This window comes from Gopherus flavomarginatus, chromosome 25 (genome assembly GCF_025201925.1).
Source record: "Gopherus flavomarginatus isolate rGopFla2 chromosome 25, rGopFla2.mat.asm, whole genome shotgun sequence".
In the NCBI taxonomy this organism is placed as follows: domain Eukaryota; kingdom Metazoa; phylum Chordata; order Testudines; family Testudinidae; genus Gopherus; species Gopherus flavomarginatus.
The window spans coordinates 7,599,597-7,627,131 of record NC_066641.1 but is presented as its reverse complement, the minus strand read 5'-3'; the positions used below and the strand labels follow the sequence as shown (position 1 = coordinate 7,627,131).

At 44.6% G+C, this 27,535-nt stretch overlaps 1 protein-coding gene across 5 annotated transcripts in view; it reads right to left on the bottom strand.

The window, feature by feature from the left end:
* Positions 1 to 27,535, bottom strand: part of KANSL1 (KAT8 regulatory NSL complex subunit 1) — a 176,212-nt gene that overhangs the window by 43,305 nt on the left and 105,372 nt on the right. For all 5 annotated transcript variants that reach the window (XM_050935018.1, XM_050935020.1, XM_050935017.1 and 2 more), the window contains exon 3: positions 7,065 to 7,206. In XM_050935018.1, coding sequence (XP_050790975.1) covers positions 7,065 to 7,206 — 142 coding nt within the window. The remainder of the gene's footprint in view (positions 1 to 7,064; positions 7,207 to 27,535) is intronic.

The window sequence follows — 27,535 nt, the reverse complement described above, 5'->3', positions numbered from 1 at the left end:
GCAACAGAGACCAGAGTGATAGCGACAGAGATCTGGGCGCATCCTGGAAAGAGATTCCTTCTCCAAGCTCTGAGTAGCTCCCCAGAACAAATCATAGAGGCTAGCGCTTTTTGCACTAGGGCAAGACTGGAGCTGAAGTTATTTGCTCAAGATCACACAGCAAGTCACTGAGGAGACAGTGAGTATTCAATCTGGTGTCCTAGCCCCATGCTCTAACCAACCATTCTCGTTACAGTTAAATATGTACCGTGATTCCGAACACACAACAGGGATGTTACAAAAACATTAGAAATCATCATTACTGAAATAAGCCAAGTTTGACTCATGGGCAAAAGTTTCTGCAGAACAAACTATTAACATGTCAACAGGAGGATGGTATTCAGCAGGGCCTGGGCTATAGTTTCCTTCCCTTCAGAGCACAGAGAAGATACTAAAATTGGTCAAATTCAAGAGGGTATTAGCCACTGCTGGCCAGAAAAACCTGATACAGAGACTATAGTAGCTATTCCTAATGAAAAAAAAGTTTCCTGTATCACAAGCATAAGTAGCTCCAACTCATGTTCTCTGTGGACAAGTGACCAGGCACATTCTGTGCTAGTCCTAAGAACTGGTAGCCTCTAGAACAAAAGCTGCCAAATTGCTCACTGTTGGCTCAGCAGTGATCCTGCAGCACTTAGTACAAGAGGAGAGAGAAGACCTGATGACAGAGCAGCTCCTCGGTAAATTACTTTATGGGCACATCCCATTTCACAACCTCCATGTACCCAGAGAACAGATACTCCTGGGGGAAATTCTGTGCCGCTGACTTCATACGCTAGAGAACTAAACCCCTACCACCTAGAGGCAGAGAGAGAGAGAGAGAGAGAGAGAGAGAGAGAGAGAGAGACACACACACACACACAGGGAGGGGGCATACTGACAGAGTCAAGGAGCAAATGTCCCGACAAGGAAACCCAGCCTCCTTGCTACGGCCAGCTACTGAGAAGGGGGAAGTGTTGGCATTTCTACCACAGAGCTGACTCTGGGCCCTGCTTAAAGGTTCTTTCCCATCTCTCCTCTTTATCAGCTTCCAAGTAGTACTGTATGACAAATCAGAATTTCATCCCAGTAGCACCTGCAAGTGAGAAGAGAGGGCAGAAAGCTTCCCCTCCCAAGAGCCTACTGACTGCCTGGGGAACAGGATCACTCCTCTTCTCCTTCACAGCCCCCCAGCCCCTTGGGGGTGGGGGCACATGGGAGGGCGAATGGGGGATGGTGAGGAAGGGACAAGTTCCGGCAAGTATAGATAAAAACGTACTTAAAAAGTAATACATCCATTTTTAGATATGTTCTGATTAAAATTAAATATAAGGTTTAACATAAACCTATTTAAAATAAAATTTGAAGTTATGACAACCTCTCTCAATAATTTAAAATATAAAGCAGTACATTTGTTGCCAAGATTTAAAGAAACTTAAATCACTGGATTGGTGGAAGTCTCCAACTAAGCACTTGGAACCAGAGCATACTGAAGTACTAAGCCAGTTTTTTACAGCAGTAGTCTCTTCCACACGTTCTTCATTTCAGTTTATTCAACTAGTTCAGTCCAATGACTAGTTTATTCAAAGTTAAGAAACCACAAAGTTGTAAAGGAAGGAAAGCTTATTTTCCCCTTCCAATCTCTGAATAAAAGATGTGAGAAAATGAGAACCATTTCAATTAGCTAACTACAGATATACTACCCTTTAATACGTCAATTTTATATGCAAAACATCTTTTGACAAGCTTCCAGATACATTTTTTTCCCTTATGTATCCTGAACGTTTGAGTGTGCTTTACTTAATACAAACATTCTAAAATGCTGCTTGTGCATATTTAATTGAATTTGAATGCCCATCCAAATAGAGTTTGACACAATAAGAAACGTAACATTCTAACAAAAAACTGTAAAAATTAAGAAACTAAATAATTTAAGTTGCGTTCTATAATTGCTAATAAATATTTGGAAATACACATCCTTCCACTCCACCACCATTTCTTTCCTCCCTATCCTCGTTAGGGCAAAAGGAATACCAAATTTAGTGTAAACACTATATTCAGCTGAAATTCAACCTATCTGAATGGTTACCAACCAATCAGAATCAAACTTTTTAGAAAATAACTAAGTAGTACTTATGTTTAGCATAATATGATTAAAATTCATGATTTGAATCAAGATTTCCTGCTTGTTGATCTAAATCATGATTAAAATTGGTGACATACTTTTGAGTTAAATCACCCCAGATGTGCCAGGCTGTGGGTATGCTGTACACTGCAATACCTGGAACAGGAAAGGCACTTGATTCTAGTCTATACAATTATAGCAGCTGTTTAAATGCACCTCCCATATACATGTCCAAGAAACTTTCATGTCCCCCTCACTCACTAGTCCTTGGACTACCATCTGATTTCATCCAGAAAGATAAGAGATGGGTGTAGTTTGTGCCAGATCCACTGAATGGCACTCTAACCAGTAACCACATTAGGTGGCTCCCTTGGCCGGGGCAAAGCATGTTGCCACTCCAGTAATCCCTGCCCTTGATGCACAGGGAACCCTGGGGCCCGAACAGAACCTGTCCTCACCAGACCACCAGGCCTGACTGGCTGCCTCCATTTAACCTGCTGTTTGTCAAATGTATAATGGATGCCCACACAAGCAGCGTCCCACATTATGATGACTGAAAGAATAGCTCCAAGGCAGCAAGTAACACACTGAGGCTGGTACCGGGGTTTCCCGGAGACCTGGGTTTGCATGTGAATGGGTATGAGTGCCCACCAAAAAAACCTGCATAGGTTTTCGGCAGAACTGGGGGGGGGAAATTCACTCAGCACTTCAAGTTAGAACTTAGTCATTTATTTTCCAGGAGCACTAAAATTAGCTCCCAAGTTTTTTGTTTTTTTTTTTGGGGTGAGGGGGGAGAAATAAAATTGAGGACGGGGAAGCCCTTTGGAAATGCCTTCTCAAGCAAAATAGGAGAAGCTGCACCACCACAGACATTTGTGCTAGTCTGCACAGTGTAAAGAATATTAGCTCCACTCTGATCACTCAAAAAACAAAACCTGCTCTTCTCTAGGGCGGATGTCTGGGATAGGATGACAAATCTTCCATCTCTCCCATTTACTTCCTGCTTTCAAGTTTAGGAGCCATGCTCATGGAAAATTTTTAGTTAGCCTCTAGAGTTACATTTCACACAGACCACTAGAGCCTATGGAAAAGCACAGTGGAAGTTTTGTATAAAGTCAAGTAGGACACTATAATCCACAGGAAACAAACTTATGTCAGTCGGTTTCCAAATAAAAGCAGCTGCACTTAGACCTGAAATATCCTAATTGTAGTATTTTCTGATTACAGTCTCCTCCTCCTCCCGATTACCTCCTCCTTCCACACTTATGTAAGAATCTTGCTCTTCTCTTTTTTGCCCCTTCACCCCATGAAATGCTACATATTTCTGCTGGATTCCCCCAGTGGAATCTTCCCCAGTTTCCAAAGCCCTATATATTGATGCTATGGTACTTTAAAAGTTTGTACATCCTTTTGGGCATTAAGTACAGATCTGTTTCTTTCCATGAATTCTCTTGCTTTGCTGGTCTTTACACTCACCCTCAACTACTCCCATAAGAAAAATCAACTTGCTATAACAGCTTTCACACAGGTTTCAGAGAGGTAGCCATGGTAGTCGGTATCAGCAAAAAGAATGAGGAGTACTTGTGCCACCATAAAGACTAATTTATTTGGGCATAAGCTAAAACTCATTTCATCAGATGCATGCAAGGGAAAATACAGTAGAAAGATATATACATAGAGAACATGAAAAAATGGGTGTTGCCATACCAACTCTAACAAGCCTAGTCAATTAAGGTGGGCTATTATTAGCTGGAGAAAAAACTTTTGTAGGGATAATCAGGATGGCTCATTTCAAAACAGTTGACAAGAAGGTGAGAGTAACAGTAAAGGAAAAATTAGCATGGGGAAATAGTCTTTACTTTGTGTAATGACCCATCCACTCCCAGTCTTTATTCAAGCCTAATTTAATGGTGTCCAATTTGCAAATTAATTCCAGTTCTGCAGTTTCTCGTTGGAGTCTGTTTTTGAAGTTGTTTTTTTTTGGTTGGAGAATCGCCACTTTTAGGTCTGTAATTGAGTGACCAGGGAGCTTGAAGTGTTCTCCTGACTGGTTTTTGAATGTTCTAATTCTTGATGCCTGATTTGTGTTCATTTATTCTTCTGCATAGAGACCATCCATTTGGCCAATGTACATGGCAGAGGGGCATTGCTGGCGCATATCATATTGGTAGATGTGCAGGTGAACGAGTCTCTAATGGTGTGGCTGATGTGATTAGGTCCTATGATAGTGTCCCTTGAAAAGATGTGGACAGAGTTGGCAATGGGCTTTGTTGCAAGGATAGGTTCCTGGGTTAGTGTTTCTGTTGTGCGGTTGCTGGTGAGTATTTGCTTCAGGTTGGGGGGCTGTCTAAGCGAGGACTGACCTGTCTCCCAGGATTTGTGAGAGTGAGGGATCGTCCTTCAGGATAGCTTGTAGATCCTTGGTGATACACTGGAGAGGTTTTAGTTGGGGGCTGAAGGTGACGGCTAGTGACGTTCTGTTACTTTCTTTGTTGGGCCTGTCCTGGAGTAGGTGACTTTGGGGTACTCTTCTGGCTCTGTCAATCTGTTTCTTCACTTCAGCAGGTGGGTATTGTAGTTTTAAGAACACGTGATAGAGATCTTGTAGGTGTTTCTCTCTGTCTGAGAGATTGGAGCAAATGCACTTGTATCTTAGAGCTTGGCTGTAGACGACGGATCACGCGATGTGGTCTGGATGAAAGCTGGAGGCATGTAGGTAAGTATAGCAGTCAGCAGGTTTCCAGTATAGGGTGGTAGTTATGTGGCCAAAGCTTATTAGCACTGTAGTGTCCAGGAAGTGGATCACTTGTGTGGACTGGTCCAGGCTGAGATTGATGGTGGGATGGAAATTATAGAAATCATGGTGGAATTCCTCAAGGGCTTCTTTTCCATGGGTCCAGATGATGAAGATGTCATCAATGTAGTGCAAGCAGAGTAGGGGTGTTAGAAGAATGCTTCCTCAGCTCTCGTCCCCTAAGTCAGCCATAAAAATGTTGGCATATTGTGGGGTCACACGAGTCCCCAAAGCAGTGCCTCTGACTTGAAGATATACATTGTCCCCAAATGTGAAATAGTTGTGGGTAAGGACAAAGTCAAAGTTCAGCCACCAGGTTTGCCGTGACATTATCGGGGATACTGTTCCTGATGACCTGTAGTCCATCTTCGTATGCAGTGTTGGCATAAAGGGCTTCTATATCCAGAGAACACCATCCTGGCCACTGTGGAAGATCACCAATAGATTGTAGTTTCCTCAGGAAGTCAGTGGTGTCTCGAAGATAGCTAGGCATGCTGGTAGCGTAGGGCCTGAGGAGAGAGTCTACACAGCCAGACAATCCTGCCATCAGGGTGCCAATGCCAGAGATCATGGGGCATCCAGGATTTCCAGGTTTATGGATCTTGAGTAGCAGGTAGAAGACCCCTAGTTGGGGTTCTAGGGGTGTGTCTGTGCAGATTTGTTCCTGTGCTTTTTCAGAGAGCTTCTTCAGCAAATGGTGTCGTTTCTTTTGGTCACCCTCAGTGGGATCAGAGGAAAATGGCCTGTAGAATGTGGTGTTAGAGAGCTGCCTAGCAGCCTCTCGTTCATATTCCAATCTATTCAGGACAATAGCCCCTCCTTTGTCAGCCTTTTTGATAATGACGTCAAAGTTGTTCCTGAGGCTGTGGATGGCACAGTGTTCTGCACGGCTGAGGTTATGGGGCAAGTGATGCTGCTTTTCCACAATTTCAGCCTGTGCACATCGGCGGAAGCACTCTGTGTAGACGTCCAGTCTGTTGTTTCGACATTCAGGAGAGTCCACGCAGAAGCCTCCTTTTTGTAGTGTTGGTAGGAAGGTTTATGCGGGTTAGTGTGTTGTTCAGAGTTGTGTTGGAAATATTCCTTGAGTCAGAGACATTGAAAGCAGGATTCCAGGTCACTGCAGAATTGTATCATGTTCGTGTGGGTGGAGAGGCAAAAGACGAAGCCTTGAGATAGCCTGGCAGAAGACTCTGTCTTAGAGTATAGCTGGATAGATTAACAATATTGTTGGGTGAGTTAAGGAAACCACTGTTCTGGCCCCTTGAGGCACCTAGTGGTTTAGATAGTTTAGTGTACTTTTACCCTTTGTAGAGAAGCAAAGTGTATGCCGTAAATGGCTTGTCTAGTTTTTGTGAAGTCCAGCCACAAGGAAGTTTGTGTAGAAGGTTGGCTTTTTATGAGAGTATCCGGTTTTGAGAGCTCATTCTTAATCTTTCCGTATGCTGTATAGGATGTTGATCAGGTGGTTCCGCAGCTTTTTTGAGTGTGTGGGGCACAATCTCTCAGCACAGTCTGTGTGGTACGTAGATTGTAATGGATTGTTTATCTTCAGTCCTTTTGGTATGATGTCCATCTGTTTGCATTTGGAAAGGAAGATGTCGTCTGCCTGTATCTGTACAGGTTTTTTCATGAAGTTGATTCATTTCCACTTCATACAGCTAAATTTAGTGCCTTGCATAGTGACAGGTTTCGGAGTGGTAGCTGTGTTAGTCTGTATCAGCAAAAAGAACGAGGAGTACTTGTGGCACCTTAGAGCCTAAAAAAATGTATTTGGGCATAAGCTTTTGTGGGCTGAAACCCACTTCATCAGATGCATGCAGTGGAAAATAAAATATCAACTCTCAGCACCAGCCCTGTTAAACAGTTATAAATCACTGGCTTAAGCGATGCAGCCATCTGTATGCTCTTTGTCACCCCAGATGAAACAATTGTTCCTGACACATGTTCAAATTAATATTAGAACTAACCACATTTGTGCAATATGCCTAGTGGCAGCAGACACCAGACGTATTAAGCCTCAACATCCAGAACAATATGTAATACACATGCACACCCTGCTCTCTCTCTGAAAGGAAACAGTCATTGAGAAAAAAATAAGCATCCTGAAATCCCCCCATTCTTTACCTTATTAGCACGAATCTGCTTGTAAATATCTGTTTGTTGTCGGATTCGGTATTCCAGGTCTGAGACGTGAGCTTGGAGCCAGTTCCAGCGACTGACTATACCTGCTCGGTCTGCTGCCCATCTCCATTCTGACCGTCTTCTCCTGAAACAGGGAAACAAGTACTTTTGAAAACAACTCCAAACACACGACAAAGCTTTGTTGGGTGGCTCAAAGAGCAGATGCATCAAAAGCTTAATACTAAAATGTCATGAATATCCTACTCTCATACACAATGTTAATCTACCGCAGAACTAGAGAGACCTACTATGATAGATTACATTGTTCATGTCTGACATTTCTGAAATCTCATGCTTCAGGGCTTCCTGACCTGTAAGGAAAAAAGGAGACTATACTGCCAAGTTAAAATACAGATTAGAGGTGATGCTCTCTGTTCACACCACGCATTCAAACCTTCAAGCATAATATGGATATCTAACCATTACATACTAAAGTGAAGATGAATATTTTTCACGAACGACAGAACAATTAGACGGCAACACCTTTTGGTCACATCCAACACAAGCTGATTTAGAAGTGCCAAACCGCATTTCCCAGGCCACACAGCCAACTCAGTTACCCCTTATTTACTCTTTTTAAAAGAATCTCTATTGTCCAACACCAGGAGAAATAAAATATTCATTTATACAAATGGTCACAAAAAAGGAGGAATCTGGTCTACAAGGCTGCAACTGTGTGGTATGCACTAAATGTTAAGGTTCAGAACGTCCCAGCAATTGTGATAAAAACCATCACAAGATTTATTTTGTTTTTAGAAGAGTGGCTCTACTCTAAGACATGCAGTTTTGTTCCCTCCACTGTCCTCCTCAAGACACCCCTTATAAGAAAGAAGCAGCTCCTGGGGTGTTGTCAAGGACAGCTGGCATCAGCAAACTTCAGTTCTTTGATGTGTGGTCCCTATCTGTATTCCACTGAGGGGCTACACATGTGCACTATGTGCCCGGAGTCTGAGAATTTTTAAAGTAGTATCCATTGGTCCGCACATGCGCCCTGGCTTGCATCATGCTTCCAGAAGCACTAAAGGGTGGGGCAGACTGACCACATCTCCAGTTCCTTCTCCACCGCAAATCTGGCAGATCTGTAGCAGAGGGGCGGGAAGGTGGGAAGTGGAATCAGATAGGGACCACACACCTGTAACAGGAGGTTCTTCAAGATAAGTAGCCTCCTTCTTCCAGCGATGGTCCTTATTCTATTCCACTTGAGGGTGATTAACAAGCAGTACCTAAGATGGAGGACGGTGAGTAGTACAGAGGACCACTGTGCCAAAGGAGGCATCCACCGCTGAGTCTTGCATTAAGGCTTAATGTGTAGCAAATGGTGTGTACAGAATTCAAGGTGGCTGCTCTACATATGTCAATGAATGGCAAGTTCTGAAGAGAGGCCGAGCTTGAAGCTTGAACCCTGATGGAGCGAGCTCGTACTTGTAGGAGGTGGTAGATCTGACACGATAGCAGAGTGTGAAACACTGTAAAGTCCATATGGAGATTCTCTGGGTGGAGATGGCCTGTCCCTTGAGCTTCTCTGCTACTGCAATAAATAGTCTAGGGCGCTTCCTGACTGGTTTCGTTTTCCGCAGGTAGAAGGCCAGAGCTTGTCAAACGTTGAGGGAATGGAGACAACATTCCTCTGCAGATGCATGTGAATGACTTGACTGATATGAAATTGAAAAACACAAACTTTGTTAAGAATTCGGGGTGCAGTCACAAGGAGACTCTGTGGAAAACAGTAAAAGGCAGGCCTACCATCATAGAACCGAGTCTGCCACTCTTCGCATGGAAGTAATAACAACAAGGAAGACTACATCTATGGAAAGGAGGGACACAGAACACAACACTAAAGGTTTAAAGGGGGGCTTCATTAGTAGAGAGAGAACACAAGATTCAGGTCCCATTGAAGAGCTATTGGTTGGATAGGTGGAAAGATTCTGATGAGCCCTTTCCAGAACCTAGCATTTGGAGGGGGGTGGGGGATGAAAATAGAGAAACCTTCCATTGGTGGTTAGAATGCGCTAATTGACGCCAGGTGTACTTTAAAAAAAAAAACTGAGGGCGAAACCTGGTCACTTTAGTCACAGAATGTAGTCCAGTATGAGGGGATCCCCAAAAATTCTAGTAAAACACTTTTTTGTTGAGCCAATGATGAAAAACATCACCACTTGACTAGGTAACAATGTCTGTTGGTCTTTCCTGATGCTAGAAATGATGATGTTGAGTACAACTGAAGAGCATATTCGTCTTAAGGCAGAGGCCCATCCAAACACCATGCTCTGGGGAGTAGAGAATGGGGATTAGGGAGTCTGATCTCACTTTTGCATTGAGTCAGCAAATCTGGACAGAGGGGATGGGAATTGGTGGGTGGGACGACATGCAGAGAAGACTGGGGAATCAGAATGGTCTGGGCCAGCAGGGGGCAATCAGAATTACCACTGTCCTGTCTTGCCAAATCTTATGCACTACCTGAGGTAAGTGTGGTAGTGGAGGAAAGGCACAGTTGGGTTGGTCCGACCAGGGGATTAGGAGGGCTTCGCCCTGGACGTGGTGACACAGGGCTCCTCTGGAGCAGTACATATTGTGCATTTGCTGTTTACCTGTGAAGCAAACAGGACTCTGACCAGAGTCCCCCACACAGTGAAGATGTTGCGTACCACCAAATCGTGAAGTTCCCATCAGTGATTTATCGTACAATGTCTGCTGAGTACACTGTGTGTCCCTGGAAGATTTGGTGGTTGACGCACTAATTCCAGAGACTGATTGCCTCTGTGTGTAGCATGGATGATCTTGTCCCTCCATCTGTTGATATTAAAAAAACACAAAACAAAAAAAAAAAACCACACACACACACACACACACACACCACAGTGGTGGGGGTATCTGACATGATGAGAACATGATGGGTGCAGATGAAGGGAAGGAAGGCTTGGCATGCGGTTCTCACAGCTCCAGGATGTTCATGTGCATCCTGGATTCTCTGGGAGTCTGTGCTCCTTAAACCACATAGTCACTGATATGAGCTCCTCAGAGGTATGTCAGTGATAATCATCTTGTCTGGGAAAGGGAAAGAAAAGGAACTCCCACACAAACACGATGTGGGTCTGTCCAACACTGGAGGGATAATAGCAGGTTGATGGAGACCGTCAGCATGGAAGCCCTGGAGTGGCAGTTTGGTGAGTAAACAGACTGGAGTCATGTCTGAAAGCAACGAAGTTGGAGTCATGCGAAGGGGGTCACAAATACACAAAGCAACGGGGCTGAGGAGGGACAAGTAAGTTCTGGCTGGTACATATGAGTTGTTCATGATGCGAGTTATGTCGTCATTAATCTCCTGGAACCTGTTCACAGGTTAAGTAAGCTTGTGCTATGACCAAACTTATGATAACCCCCATGAAATCCAGAGACTATGTGGGATCTAGGATCGATTTCTTGACGTTGTCATTGACTCCAAAGGAAGAAAGACGACTAAGTAGCATGGAGGTTGACTTGTGGGCTTCTTGCCTGGACCCTCGTGGCTAGGCACCAATTGTCAAGATACAGAAACACAAGACGACCATAAAAGTCTGAAATAGGCTGCTATGATGGAAATAACTTTGCTGAAGACTATAGGAGCAGTGACTACCCTGAAGGGGAACACACTGCACTAGAAATCGTGAGTGCTCAATGTGAATCTGAGGAAATCTCTGTGGGCCAGATGGATATCTACGTGAAACTAAACATCCTTCATATCTAGAGTGGTAAACTGCATGCCTTTCTCCAAGAACGGGATTATCGCTGCCAGCATTACCATATCAAACTTTAACTTGTGGATGAAGCAATTGAGGTGCTGGCAATTGAGGACTGGTCTCTACCCACCTTTCTTCCTAAATATCAGGAAGTTGAGTAGAATCCTGATCCCTGATAGTCTGGGAGGAATGTGTTCCATGAATCCCCATTCTAACAAGGTGGTCACCTCCTGGGTGAGAATGCTGTTGTGAGTGTGATCCCTGAAGAGGGACAGGGGTCTTGGAGGAGATAGTATGATAAACTGGATCATGTAGCCACGGGAGATGACATTCAACATCTGTCCGTTGTTATTGCACACTAGCCATGGAAAGAGTGCTAAACAATCTCCAAAGGGAGTAGGGGGACCATGAGGGGTAGGCACAGTGGATGGTGGCTCTCAGGCGCACATTAGAAATATCTTATGGTTGGAGCTGTGATGTCAAAGCCTGCGAGGGGGGACCTGGGAGAGGAGACCTCTGTTTTTTTGTGTTTCCTCAGAGGTTCGTACAGTGTCAGAATAGACTTGAGAAGACCTGTAACGCTGACTGAGTGGGTGGTTGGCAATGGAATTTTTGCTTTGGGGCAGGAATGTAGGTGCCCAGCGAATGAAGACTGTCCCAGGAATCCTTGAGTGTGTGCAGAAATGCATCCATCTTCTAATTAAAAAGATGAGATTGGTCAAAAGGAGTGTCTTCAATAGTATTCTGTACCTCCGCAGGAAAGCCAAAAAATAGAGCCAAGACCCCCTAAACATGACTATGGCTACAGCCATGGCCCTGGAGGAGATATCTACTACATCTACTGCCGACTAGAGGGGAATTCTGGCTACCAGCTTCCTTTTCTCAGTAAGTGCCTGAAAATGTGCTCATTCAACATGTGGCAGGCTATCAGTAAGGTCCTCAAATTTACTGTAATTCAGAAAGTAATTTTTGTCTAGTAATGCTTGATAATTCACAATCGTGAATTGCAGGCTAGATGCAGAAATACCTTGCATTCCAAAAGTTCTAACCACTTGCTCTCTTTGCCAGTTCAGTTGCAGCCTGGACTACTAGAGAGTTTGGGGGATGGTGGCGGGGGGGGAGGGGGGAAGAGGAATTTGGAACCTTTGGCAAGGACCTAGTAGCACTTTTCAGCCCCTTTAAAGATAGGCGGGCACATGGCAGGGGTGTGCCACATAGTCCTAGCAGGCTCCAGAACAGCTTAATTGATAACACAAAATTCTCACTGGTTCTGAGGTGTGGAGGACATCTAGCAGCTTGTACAACCTGTTATAGATTCAAGACCCCTTCATATCCACCCCTCTATGGTTGGAGACAAGACTGTCGTCCAGACGATTTTCTAAATGTTCACAAATAACCTAGTCTCCTGTTCAGATTTGAGCTATGATGCTGATGGCTAAGGTGGGAGGGAGAACTGTAGCACTTATGAGATATTTGCCTATCCCAACCCATGCCAAACTTCATGAAAAATCCTCTGGGAGAAGAAAAAAAGTGAAAACCCCAAAAAGATTGTGAAACTTTCATAGTACATGTATCTTATTTTATAGTTACTATTCAAATGTAAAAGGCACAGTCTGTCCGTCAAGAATGAAGAGATCACAATTGACTGCAATAACCAAGTTCCTAGATAGCTCTACAACTATCTCGCATCAGCTTCTTGTATTTAATGGCAATCAACATACTTGCCTTTTCAAAATCAATCCTATTACAAGTTTCAAATAAACCAATGCCGTTTATGAAAATACATAACATATGCTGAACTTGTTGGGCAGCAGTGCTGGTCTTTTTACTGATGAAATTCTGAATTCAAATGTCCAGTGTTTCTATTATTTTTACTTTCACAATTTTCCACTATTTTGATATAACAAGCTATGACAACCTCCTGCAGAGGTTTGTGTGAGGAGACCTGGACCTCCAATTTTAAATGCTAGAACAGGAGGAGGAATTTAGGATAACCTTTCAGCAGCTACAATTCAGCCTCCTACTCTCCTTGTTCTGAGCCTGATCCACGATTGACTTGAACAGAATAATGCTGGTAAATAATGAACTCCATAGTTTCACCAAATTATTTTTTTGATTTTGTCTTCGTTGTCATTCCAGTTCTTCTTAAAGAAAATCAAGCCAGATTTCCATAGACTAACAGTGCCTGCTGCTTGTTATCTGTCACCTCCCTTGGAAGCCATATTCAATTGCTTTTGTAAGTTCAGTCGTTCTCCCTGGTGTCCCTCATCGTTTAATACGCATTCTATATTTTGGTCAAAGTTGGCCTCATGCTCTGTGCAAATCACACCCACACACCCACTCCACCGCCCTGGAGTCAAAGAAGGATGCAAAGGTGGCCCAATGCTAAGGCAGACCACAGGTCTAACGAGTCTATGACATACATCAGAGCAGCCACAGGACTCGTCTGACTACACTGATTGGAGGAACAGTCCCCTAGAGACTATTCTGCCATCCCAGCACCATAAGATCACAACTCGCAACGGCTCAGCTCTCAAGCTCTGTTATGCTCTATCTTGCCCCAGCAGGTGAGGCTGGTAAGATAATATGGCTGTAAGCCACCAGGGAACTCCTTTACAATAAGGGATTTCCTATCTACCTCCTAATGGCAGCATTACATTTCCTTTGTACTACTGAAGAGGAGCAAAGGGGAAGTTAATGCGGGCAGAGAATCTGGTCCACTATCTGCAAAGTACTTGAGAAAAGATTGGCCTAAGTTTTCCAATCAACTATACATAAGGCAAATGGTCATTGCAGGGTATTTTAATTTCCCACAAGGAAAGCCCTAAAGTATATGTGTTACGTTTACATGGTACACTGAATCCTTACACACTAGAAGTTTGGGATGTTGTGAGTTAGGGTTATTTTTTGTACTTCTGTTTGAGCAAATGGCAAAGACCTCCTTGTCATACCTCTCTCTGCATTCTGGAGAGCATCTTCAGCACCGAGCGACACCATATTCTGCTCACTTCCTAAATATGAGGAAGTAATACTCCTAATTATTTTAAGCATCCTGTCTACTTTAGCTGTTGATGCAGTTTCAGATTAAGCAGAACACCATAATAAATGAGACAGCCAGATGGCTGGGCAGGATAAGTGTCACTTTAGATGGGCTACCTGATCTCTTTCTGAAGTGTTACAGAAACAACTGTACCAAAGCTAAGGTGGACCAGTCAGTGCACACTGGAAAGTGCTGATGCATTAAGGACCACTGTGGTGGGCAGTTCCAGCTTCCGCCACAGCAACCACAAACCGCTGAGAGAGAGAGAGAGAGAGAGAGAGAGAGAGAGAGAGAGAGAGAGAGAGAGAGAGAGAGAGAGTGTGTGATTTAATTGTCCACACATACAAGACTGCATGTATTTCTGCTTCTACAAGTGTAATATTAAACATTTAAGTGCAGAATTGAATGGCAATTGCATTCTACAGGAACATATTTTAGTATCAAAGCAGAAAGTCACTTTACAAGACTGTTCAATATTTTTCCATTAAGCTTAAATTAAAAAAAAAAAGAGCAGAAGGCAGAGACTATGAACGATGCATAGGAATTTGAACACGTGGGACCGTCAAGACTGATGAAGTCCTTGGAGATCAGGATTCCCGTGTACTTCAGTCCCCGCCCCTCCTTGTTCAGACCTCCTGAGGTCCCTTCCAACCTGGATATTCTACGATTCACTAGAACAGAGAGAGTAGGCAGACCCAAGAGACAGCAAGATGTCATGTGACTGCAAAAAAAGCCAGGCACCCCAGTTAAAACAGAAGCTGAGTCTCACTGTTTTGCAGAGTTAGCTTTAAAAGAAAGCTTGATTCTGTGACTCCAGAAGAAGTTTTGAAACATTTTTACAATGTAGGTACAGATTTGGGGCCTGTTCCCTTAAAAGCAGAGTGACCACACTTATCCGGATAGATTCTTTCCAGGATGTTCTTTTCCCTTTAAACAAGCACCAGACAGAGCAAGTGCAGTTGCACAAGACCAAGAGTCCAGAATGCAGACTGCTGCAGGACAGGAGTGGGTCAGGAAATGTAGCTAACCAGCATCCGCATGCACACAGCTGGCAGTACACTCAGCTTGACTGACAAGGACACCATCCTAGAAACTTAAGCCAATGGTACCCACTGTAAACAGTCTGCCTACATGCAGAATTAGCAGCCTGGCATCTCCTTGCAGACTAACATCACATCACTGGGAGGAATGGAATTAACACCTGTTGAAGTCCCACCCCTTTTTCTCTCTTTAAATAGGGGAAGAGAAAAGAAAGGGGAAAACCAGGCTGAGGAGGAAGGAAAACCAAGAGGAGACCGGAAAGACCCAAGTGTTATATATACAGCACTGGATGATTAAACACCATGGACTTCCACATAGGTTGTTTTTCCCCCTTTGAAGGGGTGTGGTCATGTGAGAAGGATCATCTCTCCCTAACAGGCTCATGTGATCCATGGCAGAGAGCCCTCCTGCCCAGTAGTTTGAGATAGGCAGGGAAAGCCTCAATATGTAAACAACTTTTTAGGGAACAAAGCAACAGGAGTTCATGAGGGATCTGCACCCCATGGCAGGGGCGCATCACTGCTCTAAAATAAGCCTTGTGCAGCTACTAAAAAAAGCTATAGGATGTAGCTCTGCATTAACATGAAAAGGATTCTTCATTTAGTCAGAGCATAAACAGAGGAACCAGCCTGGAGGTCCATAGCTCAAAGAGGAGACAAGGAAGTTATAACCCATGTGAGCTGGTCAGACAAAGCAAGCTTTAGGAATACATCCCTTTGAAGACAGTATTAATTCTATTTTAGGGACTACAAAATGGAGGGGAAAGTGACTCGGCCAAGGTCCCACAGCAGGTCACTGGCAGAACTGGGAAGAAGTTAACCATTGTTACTGCAAAAGGCGAGTCTGAGATGTGTCCTGCTATCGGTGCTCCACTGTAGGTGTGTCTGCATCCCTGCACTTCTGACACTGCTACCAACGATCTCCAGTTCAGCCTGAGCATGGTCTCTTCCTCTCATGTTGTGCCTCAAGGCCAACTAATGCTGCACAGGCAAAACCACCCTCAGTTCCTTCTCCACCATAAAGCCTCCACTGAGAACTCCAAAGTAGAAGGTAGACTGGAGCACCCATAGAGAGACATCTCAAAGAACTATCGTTACTGGACAAGGTAACTTCCCTCTTCTTCGAGTAGTGCCCCATGAGTGCTCCACCACAGGTGACTCCTGAGCTGTAGCCCTGGTGGGAAACTGGGGCTTCAGAATTGAGTGTGTTAAGGACAACACTGTGGAGCCAAAGATCGCATTGGAAGAAGAGTCTCCAGTAACTAACTGCACAGTGTTCTTCAAAGGTATGAGCAGATGCCTAAGTCACTGCCATCCAGATTTCCAAGATAGGAACTTTCTTGAGGAAGGTGATGGAGCGGAAATGGATCTCGTGGAATGTGTACAGATTCTGAATGGAGGTAATACACTGCAAGCATGACGATAATGGTTAATACAGTTCGAGACCCATGTGGAGTGTCTCTGGGCCAATGCCACTGCACCTTTAGACCTTTCCACGAGGGCTAGAAAGAGCTTAGGAGATTTCCTCAAGGCCTTTGTCCTGTCCAACAAAAGGCCAAGGCCCTCTTAATGTCTAGCATATGTAGTATAGCCTCCCTGCTGTCATGGTGAGGCTTTGGGTAAAAGGTGAATGAGTGGGTTTACATGAAAAGATGAGGCCACCTTGGGGGTGAATTTTGTGGCCTAAGAGTGACCTTGTCTTTAAAGAATAGTATATGTGTGTGGGGGGGGGGTTACTGGTGCCACTATCTCCCCTATTCTCCTTACTGAGGTGATAGCCACTAGAAATGCTGTCCTCATCAACAGGTATGTAAGCGAGCAAGTGGCCAAAGAATCAAAGGGTGGTTTAGTTAAACTCTTTAAAACTAGATTTAGGTCCCATGTTAGGGGTGGGAAAAGGGGTTCACTAGCCCTTGAAGCTCTTTTTAACTGGGTGGGCAAAAAACGAGTATCCCTCTATCTGTTCATGGAAAGCAGTTATGGTCACAAGGTGTCCTCTGAACAAACTGAGGGATAGGCCTGCCCTCTTAAGACTAGTATGCAGTGCAAACGCTATGGGGAGGGTGAAAGATGCTAGGGTGATTTGTTTGGAATTGCACCAAACCTGAAACCAGACGCACTTTTGCAGGTAAGTGCATCAGGTAGTTGATTTTCTACTGTGCAGGAGCACTTCCTGCACCTACCCAGAGGAGCGGCCTTCTCTATGTTGGAACAATGAAGGGGCCAAGCCTTGAGCCAGAGGATCCACTGTTTGGGATGGAGAGTTTGTCCTTCACTCTGTTTGACGAGGTAAGGAGTGGGTTGAAGAGGGACTGGTGCACACATCGCCAACTGCGATAGGTACAAGTAACCACATGTGTCTCAGCCAGATGGGATCAATCAGTGTAACATTTACTTTTTCCTCATTTTAATTTTATCAGGACCTTCAGCAGCAGAGGAAATGGCCCCGGTTCCATGGGAGAAGGAGAGTGTAACCTAATGAGCGTTTTCCCAGTCCGGCTCTGGAGCAACAGGTAAGTAATGAACAAGTCTATCACTGGGGTCTTCCATTGACAGAATACGCTGTGGAGTACTGTTGGGTTCGTTTCCCTCTCGCAGTTGTGTGAGCCTGTGACTGAAACTGTCTGCTGCAATATTCTGTATTCTTGGTAGATAAGCCACTGATATCAAAACATTGTGGCGAACACAACAATTCCATAGCTTTAGCACTTCCGTATACAGTGAGGATGACCTGGCAGTCCCTTGGTGGTTTATGTAGTATATGCATGCTATGTTGTCTGTCACGATTTTCAGGTGTATGTCCCTGTTCAGTGGGAGAAAGGGAGCACAAGCATTTCTGACCACTCTAGTTTGATGAGGTTGATGTGGAGAGTAGCCTCCATGAGAGATCACTTGCCCTGAGTCTTGAGGTTGTTCAGATGTGCTCCCCAGCCTATTAGGGATGTGTCTATAGTTAGAAGCAATGTCCACTGGAGGAGGGTTAGGGAGGTGGGGTTGAGTGAACAAGACCTCTGTACAGACATTTGTTGGGTCTTTCCACCACTCCAGGGATTGGATGACCCTGGAAGGCATCAACAGAGGTTTGTCTAACCAGTCTTTATTTGGTCTGTAGACAGATCTGAGCCATGCCTGTAGGCATCTTATGTGTAGTCTGGCATGAGATATTACAAACGTGTCTGCCGCCATGTGCCCAAGAAGCTGGAGGCAACATCTGGTCAATGTTTGTGGGCTGGGCTGAATTGACAGAATGGTCAGGCTGTGAAATCTGTGTTGTGGGAGGAGTGCTTTCGCTTGTAGTGAGTCAAGATCAGTCCCTATAAAGTCCAAGTACTGTACTGGAGTTAAGGTTGATTTTTGGATGTAGGTTTGTAGACCCAGCTTCATGAATACATCCCTAGTTGCCTGGGTGGCCTATAGGACATCCTCAAAGGAGCAGGCGAGTCAGTAGCCTAAGTAGGGGTAAATCATGATCCTCCCGGCGTACAGATGAGCTGCTACTACAGAGAGGACCTTGGAAAATACTGTGGGAGCCGATGAAAGGCCAAAAGGAAGTACTCTGTATTGGTAATGGTCCTGACCCCTAGGGTAAATCTGAGGAGTCATCTGTGGGTTGGCTGAATTGATATGTGGAAATAGGTGTCCTGGAGGTTGAAGGCCAAGAGCCAACCTCCCTGTTCTAGAGATGGTATAATCACTGAAAGTAAGTGTGACCATCTTGAAACTTTGTGTGTTCATGTATTTGTTCAGTGCTTGAGGTGTAGTATGGACCGGCTTTTTCCTTGGGGATCAGCAAACAGGAAGAAAGCCTTTACCTCAGATGTACCAGAATGGGTTCTATGACTCCCAGGCATAGACTACCTTCTATTTCCTGTCTGAACAGTCTCTCATGCAAAGAGTCTCTGAAGAGGGATGGGGAGGAATGAGGGAGGTGAAATGAACACAGTATCCATTGAAGACTGAAGCATGTATACTAGTATAACTGAATCTACACTCAGAGTGTTATACGGCTTTAAATTGTACTGATTTACTTAGTGTGGGGTACAATTGTATGTACACAAGGCCTCAGTTAAGATAGTGCTTTATCTTAATTCCTTACCAAACCAGGCTTAAATCAAATTAAGAGCACCCACATAGGATTTTTGCACTGGTTTTACTAAATTCATTTTAGGCTGCTTTGCTCTACATCTATCTCAGATAGATTTTTTTTTTAAATTTAAATATCTATTTACTTAAGATTTCAATCATGTGTTCCTGAATTTGCAGGCAACATGAAACAGCACAGAGATGTACAAACTGCTCCATTCCATTCTAAATATTGAGAACTTTGGCATTTGAGTAAGCATCCTGGTTTTCAGAGGTGCTGAGCACCCACCCACAATTTCACGGAAGTCAACTCTGAAAATATGAACTGAAGTTAAAGGCCACCCCCACAAACTTCCAGTTCGCTGCAGCTGCCAGAGCTACACAGCCTGCTGTAGGATGCAAGTTCAACTTGCCACAGTCACGTCTTCATTAGAAAATGTCTAAATAATGAAGCTTGTATGTAAAACGAGAAAGAACATGCCTCCTAAACTACAAAAGTGCTAAAACAGCTAATGCGGAACAAAACAGCACTCTGGCAAAAGTTTGGACAAATTGCAAAGGATGATGTGGGCCATATAACACAGGAAGTTCCGAATGGAAACAGAGGAAACCAACATATAGGACAATAACCCAAGTTAGTCAACAAATGAAAGACTAAATGATCTTTCTGCAAGAAATTAATTCATTCCAACAAGAAAATTATTCAGAAACCTATTTGAGAGTTGTAGGGTTAACTGATTGAACTAAAGGAACTGAGGGGGTTCAGAATAGGATGAGGGCCTCTAGCATTCTACCTGGAGCCTATAAACCACAGGATTTGGGGGGGGAGGAGAGACAGACACACACGCATAGTGTTTTTTGTTTTTTTGCAGAGATCTCCTGTCAAGCACCAACCAGCTCCAATTCTTCAGAGCTTTTAAAACCGGATGAAAGTGAGAATATTCATATTCTGAGTTGTAATACCATTAGCTTCAAATATAAGCCACTGGACAAAAAAAAAATTAGCTATTCTTTTATGAAACTGATTAAGGAGCAGAGCTCACCCAGAGTAAATGCTGCAGCCTTCAGAAAGTCTATAAACCTATCAGGCAATCCATAAACGGTGTGCCAATGCTGAAGATCTTCAGGTCTGAAGCAAAGATCACTTCACACTGATAAAAACCTGGAGCACAGCATCTTGGCATGTTTCCACTCAACCTATTGTACACGCTCACCATTTCATTTTTCTTTTGCTTTTTTAGTAACTGCTAGTATATGGTTACTTCCAATATAAGTATCTTTCTTTATAAACAGCAGTGGCTGTGGTGCCCCTTCAGAACTAATCAAGCCAAAAATGACACAGCCAATGGAATCCATTTGAATTGGAAGCATAGAACAGTGCCTGGAAATAACGTTTGGAAGTCACTCACGTTCTGATTTCAAAGAGCCAGCCAGACTAGCCACGTTCCCTCTACGCTGCACAGAAACCTACTAAGCACCACTTCGGCTGCCGCAAGGAGAGGCGCCTCTCTCTGCCGGCCGCAGCCCAGCCCCAGACCTGCCACAGCCGGGGAGAAGTGTCTATCCTGCGACCCCAACCCCAGGGCTGCCACGGTAGGAAGAGGAACCTCTACGCCCCAGTCCAGGTGCTGCAGCGGGAAAAGACAGCTGGAAGTGTCCTCTCTCCCCGCCATAGCCCCAGGGCAGCCTGTACCCCAAACCCTTCATCCCCAGCCCCAACCCAGAGCCTGCACACCAAGCCAGAGACTTCACACACACACACCCCAAACCTGAGCCCCCTCCCATGCTCCAAAGCCCTTGGCTCCACCCTCGCCACATTAATTTTGTTATGTACATGAATATGGAAGTGTTGTGTCACACATCACTTCCATATTGGTGCACATAAGAAAATTCATTCCACATGTGTGTAGGAAAAATTGGAGGAAACACAGATAGCTGGCTCTTCCCTCCCTTCCCCCAATAACATTACCTAACTTATTCTGTACCCTGTGTGCTTTCCTTAGATGAGAAGCTGAAGGCTACAATCCAAGCAAAAAGCAGATAGTCACCATTTACATGTTAAGGGCCACACTCTAGAGGTGATATGCAAGATGGAGCAAGCAAGATTTCCCTAGAGCCAATAAGACCCACCAACCAATAAGTAAGTATAAAAGGAGTCTCTTATGGTGTAATTGACACACACAGGAGCTGGAAGAAAGTGCTAACTTAGTTTTGGGGTGGGGCGAGGGGTTCTTATTTTAAACATATACCTTGCTAGATGCTTTTCTGGCTACATTCCTCACTTTTGGCCCCTTAGCAATACTCAGTCATGAGGGCTGGAACCTAGAGGCTGTTTCTGGTCAGGATTCAGAGGCACTCTCAGAGCCTAGGACAGGGGCGGGCAAACTTTTTGGCCTGATGGCCTCATCAGGTTTCCAAAATTGTATGGAGGGACCGTTAAAGGGAGACTGTGCCTCCCCAAATAGCCAGATGTGGCCCGGCCCCTACCCCCTATCTGACCCCTCCGCTTCTCACCCCCCCCAAGACCCTTGCCCCATCCACCCCTCAATGTCCCCTGACTGCCCCAGACCCACCACCCCATCCAACCCCTCCTCTGATTCCTGACTCACCCCTCCCCGGACCTCTGCCCCATCCAACCACCCCTTCTCCCTGACCACCCCTGGAACACCTCCCCCTGCTGCCCCATCTAATGCCCCCCTCTCTCCTTCCTGACTGCCCCCCCAGGACTCCTGCCTCCATTCAACCCCTGTTCCCCACCCTCTGACCACCGCAAACTCCCCTGTCCTCTATCCAACCCCCCTGCTCTCTGCCCCCTTACTGCACCTCCTAGAACACCAGTACAGGCAGCTGCCCGGCTGGAGTCAGCCAAGCCACTGCGCAGCACAGATCACTGGGTTAGGCCAGGGCTCTGCAGCTGCGCTGCCCAGCAAGAGCTCATGGCCCTGCCACTCAGAGCACTGCGCCAGTGGTGGAGTGAGCTGAAGCTGCAGGGGAGGAGCCAGGGCCTAATCTCCCGTGCCAGGAGCTCAGGGGCCAGGCAGGATGGTCCTGTGGGCCACAGTTTGCTCACCTCTGGCCGAGGAGAAGCAGGGAATTACAGAACAGCAACTTGTGCTATGTCTAGCTTATATAAATGGTGTTAGTCTTTCATGAATAAAAAACATTGTGGAGGGAGGAGAAAAGCCATGTTTTAAGACTGGTTAATCATTAAATATTACCCATATTTCTGTATGTGAAAAATCAACCATTATCTGGGTCTGACTATGTAACAACTCATTGGAAGCAGATTCTTCAAAGCAAATTCATTCCTTCCCTCTTGAAACAATGGCATTTTCACTTTATTAACACTGTTCCTCACACAGCACTTCAACACTAACATTTTTACTTCTGTGATATTTTGTAGAATCCAGCCCAGGGCAAAACCTTCTTTTGGACAAGCAACTGAAACAGCCTACTCCACCCAAAGCATAACTGTGTCTCATATCAAGACACCCTCAATCACAAGCATGTGTTACAGGTCCCTCAAGATACCTTGTGCGTGCTTCATTTATGCTATGTGCACAGAGAACACCCTAAACTTATCTGGTGAGAAAATTATCTATTGAAAGGCCTTCCAGGGTCCTCTAAAGAATTTGTTCAAGTTGAGAGAAGGAACAAGAGAACAGAGCCTAACACATACTTAGCTCAGATTACCCAAGGCAGAGATGTATGAAGTCAAAATCCCAGTTTTACCCTAAAATATTTCAAAGAGACTTCATGGATAAACAGAACTGCTCTCCAATTTCCAAGACAGGACAAAGAAATTTGATGCATGAAATACAAGGAAGGAAGAGATCCCCAGGAGTCTCAAAAGGATCCCTCCGTTTGACTGTTCACCACCTCCTCTTCCCACAAAATTAAGAGTTTATTCATGCAGCTGTGAAGGAAACCAGAGCTCCATTACCAGAATAGATTCCTCCTCCCTGCTCAATTACACCAAACAATACTGGAGAGCCTGACTAGAAATATGCTCTGAAAAAGATTTCAGAAAGATACATCCATTTTGTTTCTTCTGGGACTAGAATAGAGGAGGGGAAGAATTCCCATCTTTTCTTTCCTGAGCATATAAAGAACGGAATCACCCTGCCTCCCCAGCCCATTGACTGGTGCAGAGGCAGTCCTTTGGGAACCATCGTTTTATTCTTTAGTATACTCTGAGCTTGGAACACTCACTTCATATTCCAAAGGGTTTTGGTATCTAAAAGTCCAACATAGCGATTATAAGGGAGACTACGTTTGTGGCCCAAGGAGCCAGAGGCTCATGTTTCTCAGCCTGTAAACTGCAGACAGTTGCTTACATTGAACAGGCATAAGCATTCTTGTGTGTGAAGAGTCTGGACTAGACTGGTAAACTTAGATCACAGGGACAAACATTTTTAATTACAACCTCATACCATTGCTCCCTCAATGAGACCAGGGAAAACTCACGGTCAAAAACCGAAGCTTCACTAAACAGCAACCATCCTGTAGCTTTCCACTGAGTGGGAGTGTGGAGCACATGGCCTCCCTGAGCCTATGCCAATGAGCTTCTAAGGAAGTAACATCCTTATCAGATTCTTGTCAGAACAAATTTTTGCTGAACCTGGAGGTCTCAAGACCTACCCTTAGGCCCCCTACAGGCACATGATGTGCAACTGCAAAGGAACAGGACAGATTCCCCAGCTGTTACTTTTTAAAAACATTGTCCTGAAAACTAGAAAAGTTATTTCACAATTCTCTGAGTCAGGCTTACAATTCACATCCTGGGGGAAGAGTTGCAATGCTTGAGAAAAATGTAGAACAGTGATATTAGTAAGTGAGAAGGAACATTTAGGCGCTAGAAGATGCCTAAGCCTGAACTTTGTGTCTGATTCTGGCATGCTTGAGCAAGACTCTGCATCAGCTGTTACAGGTAGCAGCCCAAGCACTTCCAAAAAGGGAGGGGTCTGAGGCATGTCGTCAGCGGAATAAAAGGCATACACCAAAGAGAAGCCTGCTACATGCAGATATATGAACGCATGGCAAGCAGCCTGTGTATACACACACACACACACACACACACACACACACACACACACACACACACACACACACACACTCCCCCCAAAAAGGAAGATGTTATGCTGCAATGAAGAAAACCAGAATCCACAATATGCTTGTCTTTACCAGAAAGTTAATATGAGCTACAGCTCAAGCATTCCTTTTAACTAAGCCCCTGTCCCCGTATCCATTTATGTGGGGAGAGGGAGGAATGTAGTAATATGACCAGAGGTATAGGGCACACCTAGAATGAGCTTACCTTACCAGGTGCTGGCACAACCTCTATGTAGTGTGGGTGCAAGTTAGTGCCAGAATGTAACTGATGATCCTCTGTTGTTTTCCCAGCATTCTCCTAGGCCCAACATGCGGAAGTCTTTTCTTGCCATGTAACTATTCCGTGCTTCCTGATCCTATTCCGTGATCAGAAGTCAGTCACCCACCATTACATGGCCTGGTCTGTTTGATATTCATTCCCCACATTCGCAAGCAACTTCCAATACCAGCAAGGCAGTCATACAATCTCTGGCATAGAATTCTGGATTTTGATAATGGCACCCAAGAAGATATAATCTCAGCGTGCTGCCAGCTTACTAGAAGCTGTAACTATCATATTGCTGGATCTCTGGTTAGAAACTTGCAGGGGCCACATCATCATCAACATCCAAAATGCCAAGCTTTAAAATAAGACTGTCAAGCAAGGAATCGAACAAGTGGGGCTTTTGTGCTGAGAGAAGATAAATCAAATAGACGCTCAAGGCCAAGAACCATAATTTCCAGTATGGTGATTCCCTGAGCATGTGTCTGTACTACAGAGACAGACTGAGTCACCAGCAGCAGCCCAAGCACAAACCCAGATTTCATACTGGACAGATCAAGGGCTCTGGGCAGGGTTGTGGGTCAAGTGGACTGTGGGGAGCACAGAGCCAGAAGATGCAGATCTGGAAGAAGAGGAACCCCAAGTCCAATGCTTCTATACCCAGACAGCCTGGCCTCCACCTGTTGTCCTCTGATGGATGAGACAGAAGCACCCGAACCAGCACCTCAGCCTGGTAAGATTGACAGAGGATCGTAATATGTTTGTTATGGATATTACACGGGGGGTATAATTTAACAGCGGCAGAGACTGGGCATTAACAGGTTATGAGGAATATTATGAAATTGAGGGGGCTAGTGGTTTTGCTGTAATGGCAGTTTTAGCTTCAGTAGAGGGCAGAAAGAAGTTTCTCCATTTTCCCTGACACCCCTTCCACACCCCCATGTCTTCCCACACATGATGTGCAGTTCAAGATGGATTCCAACCAGACAGGACTTCAAATCATGCAGTAATTTATTGCTGCAAACAGAATTGGATGCATAAAAAGCAGAATATTACAAGACTATTCTTCCAGTTGCAAGGTAGGCTTAAGGGTACCTTGCAACTGGAAGAATAGTCTTGTAATATTCTGCTTTTTATGCATCCAATGCCAAACAGTCAAGTCAAGAAGGTTTCCATGCAAAGCAAACTCCCCATGCTCCACCTCTCCCTCACACACAGGAGATCACTAGTCCCTGCCAAATAATTAGTCTGTTCAGCTACCAGACGACTAAAAGATTTCCATGGCATAGAGGTTTTTCTGCCAGACGCCTCGTACGTGCGCCATAGATGACCCTACCAAAGTCAGGAAGCTCATTCAAAAAAGCCCACAAATATTTCAGAGACATTGCCCTCCTTTACCACCCATGAAGGAACCAAAGCAACAATTGCCTGGCAAACTTTTTTACTACAGGACCAACAACTGACTTACCAATATCAAACTGATTAAGCACAGACCTGTAAAATCTGTGGCAGACAGCTTCATTTGGCAGTGGCAATCTGCTTCTGGTATGGTATGTCCCTTCTCACTTGCATGTCCTAGCACTGAAGGCTGGAGTGAGCTCTTTGCACAGATTCAGGAAAGCGGCACCTCTCATATGCAAACTGAACCCACTTATGCCTGCCTAACAATAGAGTCCTACTACTCCATTTTTGGTCCTTTTCCAGAACCAGTCAGCATAAGGAGAGTCATCAGCCATATTAAAAGTTGCATCAGCTGTCTCTACTCCTCCAGCTTCACATGAAGCTTGCACATTCTCCCTAAGCAAGCATTCCATTGCTTTCTCATGGCACCAAGCCACTGCCAACATGTCCACCACTGCTTTCTCATGTCCTGTTTCTGCCTCCTCTTCCAAAAATGAGAGTTGCATTAGTGCCAACAAATGATACAAGTCATTGGTCCAAGCTGGATCCATGCCTTGCCACCAGCTGGAAAGAAGGCAGCAGATAGAAGTCTGGAGTGGGCCAAGCTGGAATTAGTTTACTTATTAAGTTACTGAGTTTGTGTCTTCTCTGCCCAGGATCTCCAGAAAGAAAGAGAAATTTTGCACAATACACCGAGAAAGCACTAATAGAGTGGCGTAGTTACTGTGCCCCCAAAAGTCTTGACACCACACAAGCAAGAAGAGTGCCAGTGTGGCATTAGATTAACCACTCTGCCCACAGCACTCAAGTATTACTTTGCAGTGTGGCCACTCTCCCTTGTGAGAGGCTCACACAAGGGAAGTAACTCCAGGGAAGATCACTCAAGCTTATTCAGTAAGGTGGATGCACTCACTGATTAGAAAAACTGAAAAATTCATCTCATTGCCTCACTGGAGATTCAAGAGAGACTCAAACCTGTAACAGGATTTGCAACTAGCCAAATTTGCAAACAAAAGACAGCTGACTTTCAGGAACGCTAGTATTAGACAGATAAAACCTTGATGCTGTTCACACTAAACTCTGTTACCACAAGCACAAACTACCAACTTCTAACCAGTCTGTAACATATGGGAATGAGGAAGTGTAGTGGGGTTGGGGATCAAGGAGTTTCAAAATGATAGCAAGAAGCATTCCTGTTGAGTGCAGAATGAGACTGCTGAATTCAAGAGGACAAGGAGGGACAGAGGTAAAGATTTTAGAAAACTTCAGTACTTGCAGGAATATATTCTATAGTAACTATCTACAGCAAGTTCCTGGAAACAGAAACATGCATTATGCTTTTTCAGGGCTTTAGCACCTAGGAACTTAACTGGATTGTTAGAGGGGTCCACTGATTTATAGATTGGGTGGCTGCTTCTTCCAAAGCCAGTTATAGTTCACTCTCAGATACCACAAGGAAGAGATCTGTTCATGTTCCTGTGATTGAAATATAATCACTTTTCCATGTTCCTTTACAGCCTCAAAGCACTGTGTAAATGTTAGTTTTTAAAGATTTCTAATGACCTTTAGATGTGATAATATAGAGAAAAGGATATTAATCCAGCTCAAATGATACTTTTCAGCTTGCTCCTGTCCTTCCATATTCCTAAAGGCTGCCTCTTCTACCTACTTGTTAATATAAGTAGTCCAAATATAAATAGTTCATTGAGCCTTTTACCCTCTCTTTCAGTGGGTTTTGAAGAATCAGTGAAAAACTGGGT